At 32.2% G+C, this 15710-nt stretch overlaps 1 protein-coding gene across 2 annotated transcripts in view; it reads right to left on the reverse strand.

The window, feature by feature from the left end:
- SHC3 (SHC adaptor protein 3) overlaps positions 1–15710 on the reverse strand; it is a 159984-nt gene that overhangs the window by 7078 nt on the left and 137196 nt on the right. Inside the window, exon 12 of one of the 2 annotated variants that reach the window (XM_051998146.1) lies at positions 9794–10221. The exons of the other annotated variant lie outside the window; for it this stretch is intronic. Coding sequence (XP_051854106.1) covers positions 10093–10221 — 129 coding nt within the window. The 3' untranslated portion in view covers positions 9794–10092. Of the gene's footprint in view, positions 1–9793; positions 10222–15710 lie in introns of those variants that run through there. 2 annotated transcript variants of the gene reach the window in all.

A 15710-nucleotide genomic window follows, 5' to 3' on the forward strand; every position in this document is an offset into this window, starting at 1 on the left:
AAACCACATTAAATTCCTTTAAATAATGACAACAAATTTTAGAGGATTAGAAAATACCAAAAGATAGAGTAGAACATTTTCCACCTAAAGGCAGCTTGAAAGCTCAACAGAAAAGCTCAACAGCTGTCTTGGTATAGGCCAAGACCAGTCCTGACCCTGGCCCCAGTGTCAGCAAAGCAGAACTCAATTGCTTTAGCACAGTAGACCTTACAACTACAGTGGAGCAGATACATTCCTAACAGTTTCAGGATAAAAAAGGGCTCTTATGGTTAGGTCCCTGGAAAGATCCCTAAAAACACCTACCCAAAATCCCTGAAGGACAACGCACTCTCCACCCTGGAAACAGCCCTACTTTAACAAAAAGTTAGAAGTTGAGTAATAGGTTAGGAAAATGAGCAGACAATAAAACAGTTTCTGACTATTGAAAGTTATTATGATGACAAGGAAGATCAAAACACACACTCAAAAAATAATAAATTCAAAGCTTCTACATCCAAAGCCTCCAAGAAAAAGAAGAATTGAGCTCAGTCCATAGAAATGCTCAAAAGGGATTTGAAAATCAAGTAAGAAATAGAGAGGAAAAATTAGGAAAAGAGTAGAGTGGTAGGAAACAAAATGGAAAAGGCTAATGAGGAGAAGAATGCCTCAAAAAGCAAAATTGGCCAAATGGGAAAGGAGGTACAAAAGCTCACAGAGGAAAATAATTCCTTAAAAATTAGAATGAGCAAATGGAAGCTAGTGACTTATTGAGAACTCAAGATACAATAAAGTAAAACCAAAAAAAAAAAAAAAGAAAGAAAGAAAAAAAAAAAGAAAAGAAAAGAAAAGAAAAGAAAAGAAAAAAGAAAAAAATGTGAAATATCTCATTGGAAAAACAACTGACCTGGAAAATAGCTCCAGGAAAGAGAATTTTAAAATTATTGGTCTAACAGAAAGTCATGATCAAAAAAAGAGCCTGGACATCATCTTTCAAGAAATCATCAAGGATAATACTGATATTCTAGAACCAAAGGATAAAAGAGAAATTGAAAGAATCCACTGATCACTTCTTGAAAGAAATCCCAAAATGAAAACTCCCAGGAATATTATAGCCAGATTCCAGAACTCCTAGGACCAAGAGAAAATTTTGCAAGCATCCAGAAAGAGACTATTCAAATATAATGGAGCCACAGTCAGGATAACACAACATTTAGCAGCTCTTACATTAAAGGACTAGAAAATTTGGAATAGTATATTTTGGAGAACATTGAAACTAGGATTAAACCCAAGAATCACCCACTCAGCAAAACTGAATATAATCCTTCAGAGGAAAAAGTGGGTATTCAATAAAATACAGGATTTTCAAACATTATGAAAAGACCAGAGCTGAATGAAAATTTTGATTTTCAAATATAGGATGCAGGAGAAGCATAAAGAGGTAATAAGGAAAGTGATATCATAAGGGACTTAATTGTGTTTATCTGTTTATATTCCTACATGGAAAGATGATTATTGTGGCAGTTTGAAGGAATACATTGTATATATGCATATCTACATATATATACAGAGGATACAGGTATAACTTTAATATGAAGGAATAATATCTAAAAAAACTGATGAAATTAAGGACAACAAAGGAATGTACTGGGAGGAAGAAGTGAAATTATCTTAATTTCATAATGCCATAGAAAAGAATGAAGAAAAAGTTTTTACAGTGGAGGGGAAGAGGGAGAGGAGAGGTGAATGAGTGAATCTTATTCTCATCAGAATTGGCTCAAAAAGGAAATAACATGCACATTCAATTTGAGTATAGAAATCTATCTTATCTTGCAGGATAATAGGAGGGGAATGGGATACAGGAAGGGAGAAGGGTGATAAAAGAGAGGACATATTGGGGAGGGAGCAAACACTTTTGAGAATGGATATGTTGAAAAGAGAGACTAAAATAAATGGGAGGAAATACAGTTACCAAAAGTAATTATAAAAAGAATTTTGAAGCAAGTTTCTCTGATAAGGCCTCATTTCTTAAACACAGAGAGACTTGAGTCAAATTTATAAAAAGTAAGGATCATGCTCCAATTGATAAATGATCAAAAGATATAATCTGTGCCCAAAGGGTTATAAATTCATACATGTCCTTTGATCCAATAATGCTGCTATTAGGCATGAATTCCAAAAAAGAAATTAAAGTGGGGGGTGGAGAGGAAGAAAAGAACCTGTATTACATAAACATTTGTAACAACTCTCTTCTCTGAGCAAAGAATTAAAAGTGGCTGAATAAATTGTGGTGCAAGATTGTCACATGATTCCATTCTTGTATCTTAAACATTTAATAGGTTCCAATCCTTTTGCATTTTAGATTATTAGGTGGCACTGCCAGTGTTAAAGTCAGACAGACTCATCTTTCTGAATTTAAATCTGGCCTCAGACACTTACTAGCTGTGTAACCCTGGACAAAATCTTACACTGTTTGTTTCAACCCCTCATATGTTAAAAAGAGATGGAGAAAGAAACAGCAAACCATACCATTTATTTTGCCAAGAAAACTTTAAATGGAGTCCTGAAGAGTTAGATATAACTGAAATGTCTAAACAACATCAATAATCCTTTTGGATCACATAGGGGAAATCCAGTAGTATAGATAAGTTGTTCATTTTTATTGTTGTTTAGATTTTGTTTGATCCCAAAAGTATTTCTGCAAATTTTTAACTTAAGATACATGTACTCTGAGAAAACATCAATTCTCATCAAGAAATGTTAATATTTCTATACCTGCTGTAATGAGCTCTCTTTTTCACTAATGTTATATAAATTTTGCTTAAGTACTATAAGAGTCATTGTTGTCTATTTTAGTGTACCAGTGATATATATCAAGGCATGTATTGCTTAGCTATTAGTTATTCAATGTGTATTCTCACTGAACCTTGACTGCGAGATGTCAGTCAGTATTTTTATGCTTAATAAAATTTGTGCTGGTCTGACATAAAGAACATAAACATATAATGGACCTATATTTGGACACATCATTGGTGATAATGAATTTATGATTATTTCTGTTGAAGATAAAATTAGGCTTGTAGCAGGGGGGAAAGTGGTTAAAATGTCTTAAGGGTAATTTCTTTAAATCTATAACATTTCTAAGTCAACAATTATAGATCTTATCTGGATCTGATACTTTCTAGTTCGCAAAGCTCATTTCCATAACTACCAATTCTCTTGATCCAATCATTTTGTTATTGTTTCTAAATGGAGCACAAGTTTTCTGTTTCACATTTGAACCTACTTGTACTTTAATTGGGTTAGACTTTTTTCTATCCTCCAGATGACTAAAAATTTCCACATTCTTTATCTTTTCTAATATCTTTATTTTGTCAAGATCCCCATGTCAAGACCATCCTTCTCTTTTCACTATTCTCTTTTGGTAAAAATAGGACACCTGTTTTCCAGAATTAGGGCCCAAAAAGCAAGCTGTTACCTGAGCTTGGCATAATAATATTTTGTGCTCTCCCTGTGGAGCAACTCTTTTATAGCTAAACACAGAATTGCCTCAAACCAGCCCCAACTAATTCTTGAGCTCAGATCTGCACCAACCCTGTTCCTATCATGAAACCCTCTTATGAATAAATTCTTTTTTTTTCCACCAGGCAACCTTATCTCATTGTTGCTGTTGCCCTCTCATTATGATGGCTACACCTCATTGCCTAGGTCTTTGTTTAGCCGCAGCTCTATGTAACAAGACTTAGCCTTGTTATTTTGGGTCTCCTTATAGAGATGCCCCCTTACATTTAGAGGAGTTCTCCAATGGAATAAAGAAGACTTTTTGTAAATAACCTCTGTGAGCTTTTTGGCTTTATTTTGTTTCATTTTCAGAATTAACAATCGGTAAATAACCTCTATGGTTTATTTATTTTCAGAATCTGACAACTTCTAAAACTTCTATAACATTGCTTTGTATTGATGCTGGGTGTTTGTTTTTTTTCCTATGTAGCTTTATCTCCTTATTTCATTTTATTTTTTTTACTTTTATTTTTATATTGGTTTAAAATATCAGAAATAAAGTATAAACTATCATAGCCATTTCCTTATTCCTCTACCACTATCATTAAATATCTTTTGCTCTTTTAAGGTTCACTCAGTTCTTATCTACTACCTAATCAAGACTCTAATAGCCATTGCCTATCAACCTCCAGGATATTTTCCTTCTTTCCTATATGAGTTCAGTACTTAACTGATAGTCTTTCGTTCCTCTTAATTTCTGCTCCAAAATTAGGAGACTTCAAAATACATATTGGTACTCCCTCAAACATCTTTGCTTTCAAGATCCTCACAACTTATTTATTTTCCATTTCTTACTCCTTCATTCCATCTCAATTATCAACACTCTCATGACTACACTCTCCTTCCATCCCAGTGTTGACCCCTTAATAAGCCAGTTTAACTTTACAATATGCAATTCTTTTGAATCCTTTTATCCTATTGCTGATCTTGCTCTCCTAAACCTAAATCCTGAATTGTTCCCACTTTCTACTACCTTCATTCCCACTCAAATGCTGCAAAACAAAAATAGAAAAAAAATTGTGCTGACTGGAGCATCTACAAATTTATATTACTTTCTCTCAACTGGGCCTTCTGCAACAAAGCAATCCTTTTTAAAACTTCCATAATTGATACATTATCCCACTCACCATAATAGTTTTTCCAACATTTTTTATCCCTCTTCAAACATCTCATGACTCCCCTTCTCAATTGAGAACCTTATCTCATATTTCACTAAAAAAAAAAATTGAGGCCATTCAACATCTGGCATACAGTAAGTGTTTAATGTTCATTGACTTATAGCTTTCTGAAGGTCTTCTCAAGCAGTTTTAGCCATCGTGGCAACTGAAACTGTCCTTAGAAGTATTACCAAATCATTAAATTTCTCCTTTGTCTTACTATGACAACAACTAAAGTATGTTTTATTGTTTATGAGTCAAGAAATATTTTTCATTGTCAAATATTGTAAGAAAATGATTTAGTTCATGACAATTCCAAATTACTCATAATGTAATAAAGCTGGTCTATTAATTAGATTCATGCCATCAATTACAAAAGAGCTTTTTACAATTCCATTCTAAGTATACTCATCTCCTCTTCAAAATCATTCAAAACATTGAAATAATTTTTGCCATCTGTTTCATTATTAAGTAGAACTTTTGGAGTGTGTGTTAAGTGTAGATTTTCAAAAACTTCCATTTCTTCACGCTTTTTTATTTAAATAACTTCTTAATCTCAGCCCTTTTTTTCTAGATTCAATTGTTCTCATTATTATTTGTTGATATGTCAACCTTTATTGTTTTATAATTTGAAGCTGAAGATGCCATGAACAAAAAAAGCAGTATGAAGCCCTTGCCTGTAACTAGTAAATCTAGTGACAATTTTGCTATGACATTGTATCATGCATAATACAAGCATTAATATGCTCAGACCATTTCATGTGTCCCCAAATGGTCTGATTGATTGAAGGTAGTGTCATCTTTTTTACCAAAGCATTTCTAGCATGTGAGTTATTGATATTTCTTCTATATTCAATATATATTACTTTCATGTGACATTAGAACATGAAAGAAAGCTATCCCCTCTTTGTCAAGCTGATCATCATAATGGCTCTGAGTAAAGCTGATCTGTAACTCTGCAGAGAGGATTATATTACAATGGTAATCAGAGATACCACCAGAGTCTAGCTGATTCCTGTCAGGCCTTCATAGTCACTGTGGCAAATTGGGGGCACATAAAGTCAAATTCTGCTTAGCATTCTCTACTTTTTCATCTTCCTTCCTATATCACATAAATAATGGGTTGGAATTCTAGAAAATAATTCTTATTAATTTTATCATCATATAGGTAGAGAAATTTTGTTTACATTTTGTTCGGTAATCTGCCTTTAAAGGTTAACATTTTTAAATATCTCAATGAATTGAAAAAATAAAGGGAAAAAAAGTTTATCATCAATAATTCAATATGCTCTATGCTCTGACCTATAGTCTCCATAGTGAATCACCTTTAGTGTAAAAAATCCCAGAGAACCCTCAGGGAAAATAATATATCCTCAAGGTTACTCCAAAAAGTATAAAACTCTCCTGCATAACTCCTAAGTGTTCCCCAAACTATATTAATTTAATTTAAAATTTTAACAAGATAAATTAAAACAAAACAACACATATAATGTTACCTTGTGAACAGCGATCCATTTCTATTTGATTTGAGATACTGTTATAGGATTTCAGTGCAGCACAGGGGAAATGCAGAAACACCCCACTAGCCTTAGCACATGCCAGACACACCAGCACTAGGACACTTGCTCAGCACCAAGTAAGCTTGGCCAAGACCCCTATGGTTTCCAGAAGAATCAGCTACTCTCCATCCCACCCTTCAGGAGACACCAAACACAAAGGGCTCAGTGCAGTACTCTCATGTTTCTTGTGCTACAGACTGCAGGCTTTGGATATTTTCCTAGTACTGATCACCTCAGGAAAGAGATCTCAAAATAAAAACGCCAAGAAACATTATAGCAAATTACAGAACTATCGGGTCAAGGAAAATATACTACAAGTGCCACAAAAAAAATTGAAATATTAGGGAGTTACAATGAGCATTACACTGGACTTAACAGATGGAACATTATAAAGGCAAAGGATTGCAACCAAAACTATCTACCTGGCAAGAATTAAGCATAATTCTTTAAAGAAAAAAATAGTCATCCAATGAAATACAAGGATTTCAAACTTTCATAAAGAGAAGACCAAAACTGAACAAAAATTTGATCTCCAGAATCAGGCAAAGAGAAGCCAAAAAAAGAGAAAAGGGAAAGAGCACATAAAGGATTCAATGGATCTTAACTGTTTATATCTCTACATGGGAAGGTGATACTTGTAATTCTTTAAAACTGTAACAAGCTGTCCTGAAATCCTGAAACCAGGAGACAAAATAACATTAATAGAACTAAAAGGATATGTGTGTGTGTGTGTGTGTGTGTATATATACACACACACACACACACACACACACACACACACACACACAGAAGGCATGGATATAAGAATTTGAGAGAATGATATAAAAATGTTTAAGGAATGAGAAGTAGGAGTATACAGAGTGCAAAATGAAAAAAAAAAGTAGTAAAATGGGTTAAAATATTTCACATGAAGAGGTGCAATAAAACTATTAGAATGAAAGGAAAGATGGTAGGGTGGGTGATGGCATCACTTAAACTGTTTTCCAGGACTGCCTAAAAGAGAGAGAATAATATACACAACCAGTTGATCACAGAACCCTATCTTACCCAACAAGAAAGTAGGAGGGGAAGAAATTAAGTAAAGCAGTTTTAGGGGACTGACAATTTTGAGAGGGCAGACTAAGAAAGGCAGTAGAAGCAAACCACTGTCAAAGAAAAAAAGGGAGAAAGGAGAAAGAGGACAAACAGAAAGAAAAATAGCATGGAGGGAAATACACAATTAGTTTGTAGTCATAACTGTGGATGTGAATGGGATGAACTTTCCCACAAAATGGAAGGGGATAGCACAATGGAGCAAAAACCAGAATTCTACAAATGTTGTTTACAAGAAACACACTTAAAACAGAGAGACTATAAAGAGCAGAGAGAGTTGAAGAAAAGGGGCTAAAACAGAATCCATTATATTTCAGTTGAAGTAAAAAAAAAAAGCAAAGATAGCAAATATGATCTCAGACAAAGAAAAAGCAAAAATAGACATAAGCAAAAACAGACATAAAAAGAGATCAAGAAGGAAAACTACATCTTGTTAAAAGGAACCACAGACAATGAAGGAATATCAATACTAAAGCACCAAGTGATATAGCATCCAAATTCTTAAAGAAGTTAAGTGAGTTATAGGTCCATAACAACACAAGAGATAGAGAACATTGTGAAATATAAAACAGATAGTTTTGATTATATTAAATTAAAAAGGAAAGCAGAAATCTGGAAACCAATCTTTAGAAGTGTGTCTGATAAAAGCTTCACTTCCCACATATATAGAGAACTGAATCAAATTTATAAGAATACAAGCCATTCCCAATTGACAAAATTAAAGGATATGAAGAGGCAGTTTTCAGATAAAGCAATTAAAGTTACCTATTTTATAGGTCACATCTATGAGATGAACTAATATGACAAAAAAAATGACAAATGTTGGAGAGGATATGAGAAAATTGAGACACTAATGTACTGTTGGTAGAATTGTTAACTGGTCCCACCAGAGAGAAATTTGAAACTATACCCAAAGGGCAACCAAACAATATATAACCTTTGCTCTAAGAATACAACTCCAAGATGGTATTGAACAAAAAAAAAGCATTAAAAGGGAAAATGGAACTACATGAGCACAAATATTTATAGCAGCCCTTAGTGTTGACAAAATATTGGAAATTGAGGGGCTGCCCATCAATTAGTGAATGGCTTTACAAGTTATAGTATATGAATATAATGGAATACTATTGTGCAATGAGAAATGATGAACAAGTAGATTTCAGAAAAATTTGAAAAGACATGTATGAACTGATGGAAAGTGAAATGAACAGAACTAGGAGAACATTGTACACGGTATCAGCAACATTGAATGATAAACAACTATGAATGACTCAAACTTTTCTCAGCAACACAATGATCTGAGAGAAGTACAAAGGACTCAGAAAAAAAAGTTTTTCACGTAGAAATATAACTGATGTACTCTGAATGCAGATAGAAATGTACTTATTTCATGTTTTTTTCTTTTGATCTGTTTCTTCTTTCATAACTGTGACTAATACGGAAATGTTTTCATAATAGCACATACATAACCTATATCAAATTGCCTACCATTTTAGGAAGAGGGGAAGAAAGGGAGGGGAAAAATTTTGGAACTCAAAATCTTGTGAAAATGAATGCTAAAAATGATCTTGACCTGCAATTGGAAAAGATACTGTTATATAAAAAAGAACTGACATTTTATAGTTAGCTCACACATTCTCTAGTATACATATCTCTGCCTGCCAAAAAAAAAAATACCATTTTGCTGCTTCTTCTCTGTGTTAAACATAAGGGAGGATGAAAATAGGAAAAATCTACTAATCAAATAATTAAGGTAGTCTTAAAGTTTCACCTCATTTAGAAATACAGAGAAACTAATATGATATCACCAATACTGACAGTTTTGTCATAAAAAGGATGGAAGAGAGAGAGAGAGAGAGGGAAGAAAATCTCAGTTTGACACCCATCTTAACACAACCCAGGGTTACTTTGTCCCATATGATCAATGACATTGGGCCCTTTGGGCTTTTGGCCTTTATTTTAAACCCAACCATGTGGTACATGATGATTAAGAACACTGGTTAAATAGCAATTTCATTCCAATCAATAAATTATATTTACAACTATAAAAGTGATTTTCATTTACTAAATTGCAATGTGTGGTATCTGTTGTTGAAGGAAACAAATGGTTACACAGTCATTACCATGTCATTGTCAGAAAAAGATACAAGCATCTTGTGGGAATTAAAACTCTATATTATAAGGAGAAAATGTTTTTTTTCCCCTAATACTTTAAACAAAGACCCAGATAAAAATTTCCATATAGCAGCATGGCCTGACCTATTTAAATTCTTTCTTTATTAGAGAACCTAAATAAAATTTTTTGTTATTATACTTATTCATTAAACTAAAAGCTGTATTCTCCTTATTGAATTTCCCAGTGGAATAAAACTGACCAGTTACATTTTTACCTAAATAATCACAATGAACCTTTTTTTTTTTTGGTTAAAAAATACACATCAAAGAATATTAATCTTATTTTTCACAGACTTTATAAATATATGCAGAGATTGTATTTGCACAGGATGTATGAGACGTACATCTCAAAAAAATGCACATGAAGGAATTGGAAGATAATTATTAAATCATATTTTAAGAAAGTTTTCAGTTTTAATAAGCCTCATGCATCACCAATTTCTGACTTGCCTGGTCTGCTCAAGATGAGAGACAAAGCAATCAAGAATGCACTTTGGATTAAATGGTCTCATGTATGTAATGACCAGTGAACAGAATTCACAGGAAACAAAAAATTGTAAGTTACTGAAGGGTCACTGTTTCCTTTGCACAGGCTGTTGAAGGCAGAGTTCACTCCCAGCTGATATTAGGGGCAAATTATTCTCAAGATGATGGTTGATGAGGTGACTTATGCTGTCAAAAACTTGATCCTTTGTTCGAACCTACAAATGAGATTAAAGGTGGTATATTAACTCAATAAGCAGAGCAAATATGAAATACCGAACTTGAAAGTCAGTCAGTAAAGCCAGTGTTCATTCTAACCCTCCCCAAAAACGTGTTTAGTAATCTATTTTAGAATTATAACATTTAGTGCTGAAAAGTCTTAACATGGATTTGAAGCAGTACTCTATAATAGGTATTTTCTAATTCAATGCCTCATTTTACAGATGAAGAAATTGAGATCTAGAGAACATAATCAAATATAACGCAGATATCAATTTGTAGAGTTAGGCAAAAAACTCAGATCCTCTGACTACAAATATAGCACTCTTTTCACTGTATATGCTAATCTAATCTAACCTCTTTTCTCTGTTCTTACATCTCCATTCAAAAGTGATCATAATCACCTTCATGTCCCAAAAAGCAATTCTGAAAATTTGACATTTTTGTTCACAAACAGAGGTTAGATGAATTTACAAAATATCTCCTATTTAATAAGCCTATAAGTATTTCCTTTCCCTCACCCTTCTCTCTCTGGGTACATATGTGAAACTTAATATAGGCTTAAATAAATATCAAGATTAGTTGCTGTACTGTTTCTTTCCTTGTTGCTGCAATATCAATTTCAATAGCTAGAGATACTATAGATACTGTTATGATATTTTTTGTAACAATACAATGTAACAGACAAGAAAGATTTATAATTATAATTATTTACATTTTAGCTGAATAATTAAAAAAAAAAAAAACTAGAACCAGAGTCACTTCTAACTACCATATGAAGTACTGACTTCCTTAATCCTAGAATAGTCAGAATCAAAAATAAAAGAAAGGAATATTATGTATTAAACATGTGTCAGTCCATGTACCAAGCACTTTATAAATATTATCTCATCTGATAGTAGCCAAAGACTTTCAGTAATTCTTTTCATAAATATTTCTTCATAAGCAAAAAGTTAAAACAGTTCTTTCAGAAAAATAATTTCTCTTCATCATCTTTCTTTGACTGTGTCTCCTCAGACTTGACAATTCAGTTTCAAAACAATGACAGGTAACTGTCATTGCTTCAATTCTATTGTTTCTAAAAAATAGCATAACAGTATCTACAGTATCTCTAGCTATTGAAATTGATATTGCAGCAACCAGGAAAGAAATAGGGACTCAATCTGTAATTTGACTGTTATGAGAAATCTTCCTCTACTAAAATGTCTTGTTTTAGGACATTGCCCAGAGCATTGAGAGATTAAGTGATTTTTCCAAGGTCACCCAGTCAGTATGTAGGAGAGGCTGGACTTACCTTTGGGGTGTGTGTGTGTGTGTGTGTGTGTGTGTGTGTGTGTGTGTGTAACACATTCATATATACATATATATTATGCATATATAATTATTTATGTGTATACACCTACCCTATTGTAGAATATAAACATTTTGCACAAGTTGATATTGCCCTTTATTTGCCCTCTGAGCTTTTGAGATTCTTCTCAGTGTGGAATGAAGGGTCATTTTAGTAGAATCCCTGCATATAACTGCAGTAAATCAATGAATAATGGAGTTATTAAGTACATACTGTAGGCAAAACACTATGCTAACAAAACAGTTTCAGCTCACATTCTGATGAGGGAAAGAATATATATGGAAGGTTTTAGCTGCTGCAAGTCAGAGACAAAGGTCTCATGATCTTTGGGTTCAACTAAAGCACATGGTAATCATTTTTCTATAATATTTCCACTAATAAAATCATAAGAAAGAAGAGAAATACTAAGTAGTAGAGTAGATCTGCACTAGGCAGCTATATGATTTTATTGATGATTAGGAATTTCTAGCCCAGTGATGCTTACAGTAGAATGTCTATGCATATTTATATCTTTTCCATTTGCATGTACATTTCTTTTAGCAGATTCACATATATACATACATACACACACTAAAAAAAGACTCCTAAATGCAGCCTATATCAGACTAAAATGTGCTTTCTTTCTTATTTTAAATGTTCATATATTAATTTAAAAATAAATATATGGTGTTTTCTAAGTCAATATGTGACCCAGAGAAATCTTTAAATTTAGTTTAGCAGTCTGTTTCTATTTGATTTTGATACCATTGTTCTATAACATTTCAGAAAGTAACCCAGGAGCAAAGAAATTTTTTATGCTGCCAAATTTAGTATGTGGATAAAATTGCTTAAGATATAGTAGGGTGAAATGCAGAGATGGCAAAAAATAAAATTAAATAAGGGGAAAGAAAAACATTATCATCTTCCTCTCTCAAATACCGACTTAGCAAGGCTATTGTGATTTTCCAGGATTTGATCACAGAAGAGGTTTATATAATTACGTTATTATAACTATTAAAGTATTACTGTTTCAAGGCACATGTTTCTAAAAGTCCCTTAGTAGCTAGCTTTATAAAAACAGAATTCTCCTCTTTGCTTTTGGCAGTGTTTAATACAGTGGCTTTTTCAAGAAGTATAGTTAACAATAAGCAATGTAGTAATAATTATTATCCAAATCAAGTATAAGAAAACGATACTAAGATTATAAAACTACCACTAGAATAGATCTCAGAGACCATCTAGTCCAACATCCTCATTTTATAGATGAATTCAATTAATGAAGAGTCACACTCAAGATTTCACAAGATTGGACAGTTATTATTATGAAAAGAGATCTTTGAGGGTCATGTTACTCAAAGCAAAAGGTTTAGGCTAGCAAATGTATAATTTATCCAAAAAAAACCCTAAATAATCTTCTTGGGGGGGAATGAACTTTCAATGAAAAGGGGGAATTCCAAGCATTCCTAATGAAAAGATCAGAAATGAATAGAAAAATTGAGTTGAAATGCATACACTTTTGAGAGAGCAAAAAAGAGAAACCACAGGAGGATAAGTATTTACATTCTAGTAGGTGACAAATAAACAAGTGTCACTTCAGGACTCTAATGTCAATTAAGCCTCATAGAGGAAGCTAAATAAAACAAAAAGTCTGGAAATTATTTTGTTATGTTTTGGTGATATCATAAGATGAATGAAAAGGAAGGGAGAAAAAAATACTGTTTAAAAAAAAAGAAAGAAAAGACAAGGAAAAAGAAGGTTTGGAATTTGCCATCTCATAATTAGATATATCTGCACAAAAAAGAAATCTATACAAAGAAAAGAAGTGCAGAAATACATACAAGTCTGGCATATAGATATAGTCAATTAAACAAAGGAACAGAAGCAAACTAGGAAAGGATGAAAGGAGAATAAGAGAAAGGGTAAATTATTCATAAGCAAAACAAATTACAATCTTGGAACTCAGATCATGAAGAAATGTTTAAAAGAAAAACAAAAGAAAAAAGTAAGAGCCTGTACTTGATGTCTAAATGAAGGGAAGAAGGATAAGGGAAAAGGAAGACATGAAGAACAGATCACTAGTGAATTGCTGTTCAATCATTTTTGGTCATGTCCAAATCTTCATGACCCCCATTTGGGATTTTCTGGACAAAGATACTGAAGTGTTTTGCCATTTCCTTCTCCAGCTTTAAGAAGGCTAACAGGGCTAAGTGACTTGCTCAGGGTCACAGAGCTAGTAAGTGTCTGAAGATATATTTGTATTTAGAAAGATGGGTCTTCCTAACACTAGCCCACAACACTATATCTATTGCACCACCTAGCTGCTCCATGAGTTATTCACTCCTATTTTATCTTTTTCTTTGTAAAGAAAAAGCTATATTTATAAAGTCATTTATAAAGTGTTGTAAAGGAACAAGAAACATGGAATTTACAATTAACAATCATTATTGTAAACTAAATGGGATGAATTAGCTAGTATTCAGTAAGTAAGTATGTATGAGGGTGATAATATATTAGCAGAATTCAACAATATATTGCTTATGAGAAACATGTTTAAAACATAAAGATTTATACAGAACTAAAATAAGGGGCTGGAGAAAAAAATTAGCTTAACTTAAAATATCAGGAGTAACAATTAAGATCTCAGAGAAGATTAAAAACAAAAATAGACATAATTGAAAAAATAAACAGGGAATCCTATGGCATTATACTTAATATGCTTAAGAGCAGCATGGATAATTGATTGATATCAATACTTAACATATGTGCATGGTATAGCATTTAGAAACTTAAAGAAAAAGTTAAATAGATTATAGAAGAGAAGGCAAAACTACAATAGCTGGTGACCTCAGTGTACCTTTTTTGAAATACACAAATCTAAAAGAAAGATTTTTAAAAAGCAACTTAATTATCTAAATAGAATTGTAGAAAAATATTTGGCAATTACTAAATGGAAATGGAAAGAAATACATGTCTGCCTATCTATCTATCTATTTATCTATCTATATTTCTTAGCAATGTATGACATTTACAAAAACTGATCATGTATTTAGGCATAAAATCTCATTAATTTAAATGTCAAAATATTATACATATACCTTACTAACCACAACAAAAGAAAAATCGTATTCAGTAAATATCCATTAAGAGGTATTATAAATTAATTGAATTCCAAGTAATGTAATCCTCAGAAGTTGGTGCTTATCAGAACAAATCATAGAAACTGTAGATAATTTCATCAAAGAATATGACAATGAGAAAATACATTCCAAATTTTGGGACATGGCTAAAGTAGTCCTAAGAGGAAAAATAAAGAATAAACCAATTAACTAAGTAAGCAATTTTTTAAAAACCAACATTTTTTTTAAAACTAAGCAGCAAAATATAAATGAGTTGATAAAAAATTAATGAATTAGGTTTTTTAAGCCATAGATGCTTTTTGAGAAATGAAGTAAATTATCATAAGCAAAAATGTTTTTTTAAAGAGGAAAATCAAATTAGTTGTATTAAAATGAAAGGGGGAAGGGTGCAACAAATGAAGAGGAAAATAAAGGTTATTGTTAGAAACTAAAATGAAATGAATAAATATTTTTGCAAAAGCATAAAATTCCCAGATTAAAAGACAGAATTTAAATATTCCAATCACAGAAAATTTGTCATAAATAAGAAAATTCTAGACCTGTGTAACCTTTTGAATGATGAAGAACAATCCTTTCCCCCATTTCTAAATTCCCCCCATTCTCTAGAAGAACTATATCTTGATATCTATTTTATATGAAATAATTTAACATTTGTGTTTGGCAAAAAATAAAATTATTCTAAAGTCATGCAGGTTAGGAAATTTTGCTGTTCATCTTCAGTTTCTGCTTTTCCAGAAATCAAAGCAAAACTAATCATTAATTCAGTGATCACTTCTGCAATGCAGTTAATCTAGAGGATAACCGTGCCTTCACTGTCCCCTGGTGGACAACAGAATAACAACAACTTTCTTTAAAAAAAAAAAAAAATGATGCTATTAAAGAATCAGCATTTATTGCTGAAAAGAACCTAAGAGATTATCATAAATCGATGGTTCTCATTTTTTTTGATGACCCATTTACATCCTTAAAATTATCGATGACTGCACAAAGACTTTTTGTTTATATAAGGTTATAACTATCA

This window comes from Antechinus flavipes, chromosome 1 (assembly GCF_016432865.1).
Source record: "Antechinus flavipes isolate AdamAnt ecotype Samford, QLD, Australia chromosome 1, AdamAnt_v2, whole genome shotgun sequence".
Classification (NCBI taxonomy): domain Eukaryota; kingdom Metazoa; phylum Chordata; class Mammalia; order Dasyuromorphia; family Dasyuridae; genus Antechinus; species Antechinus flavipes.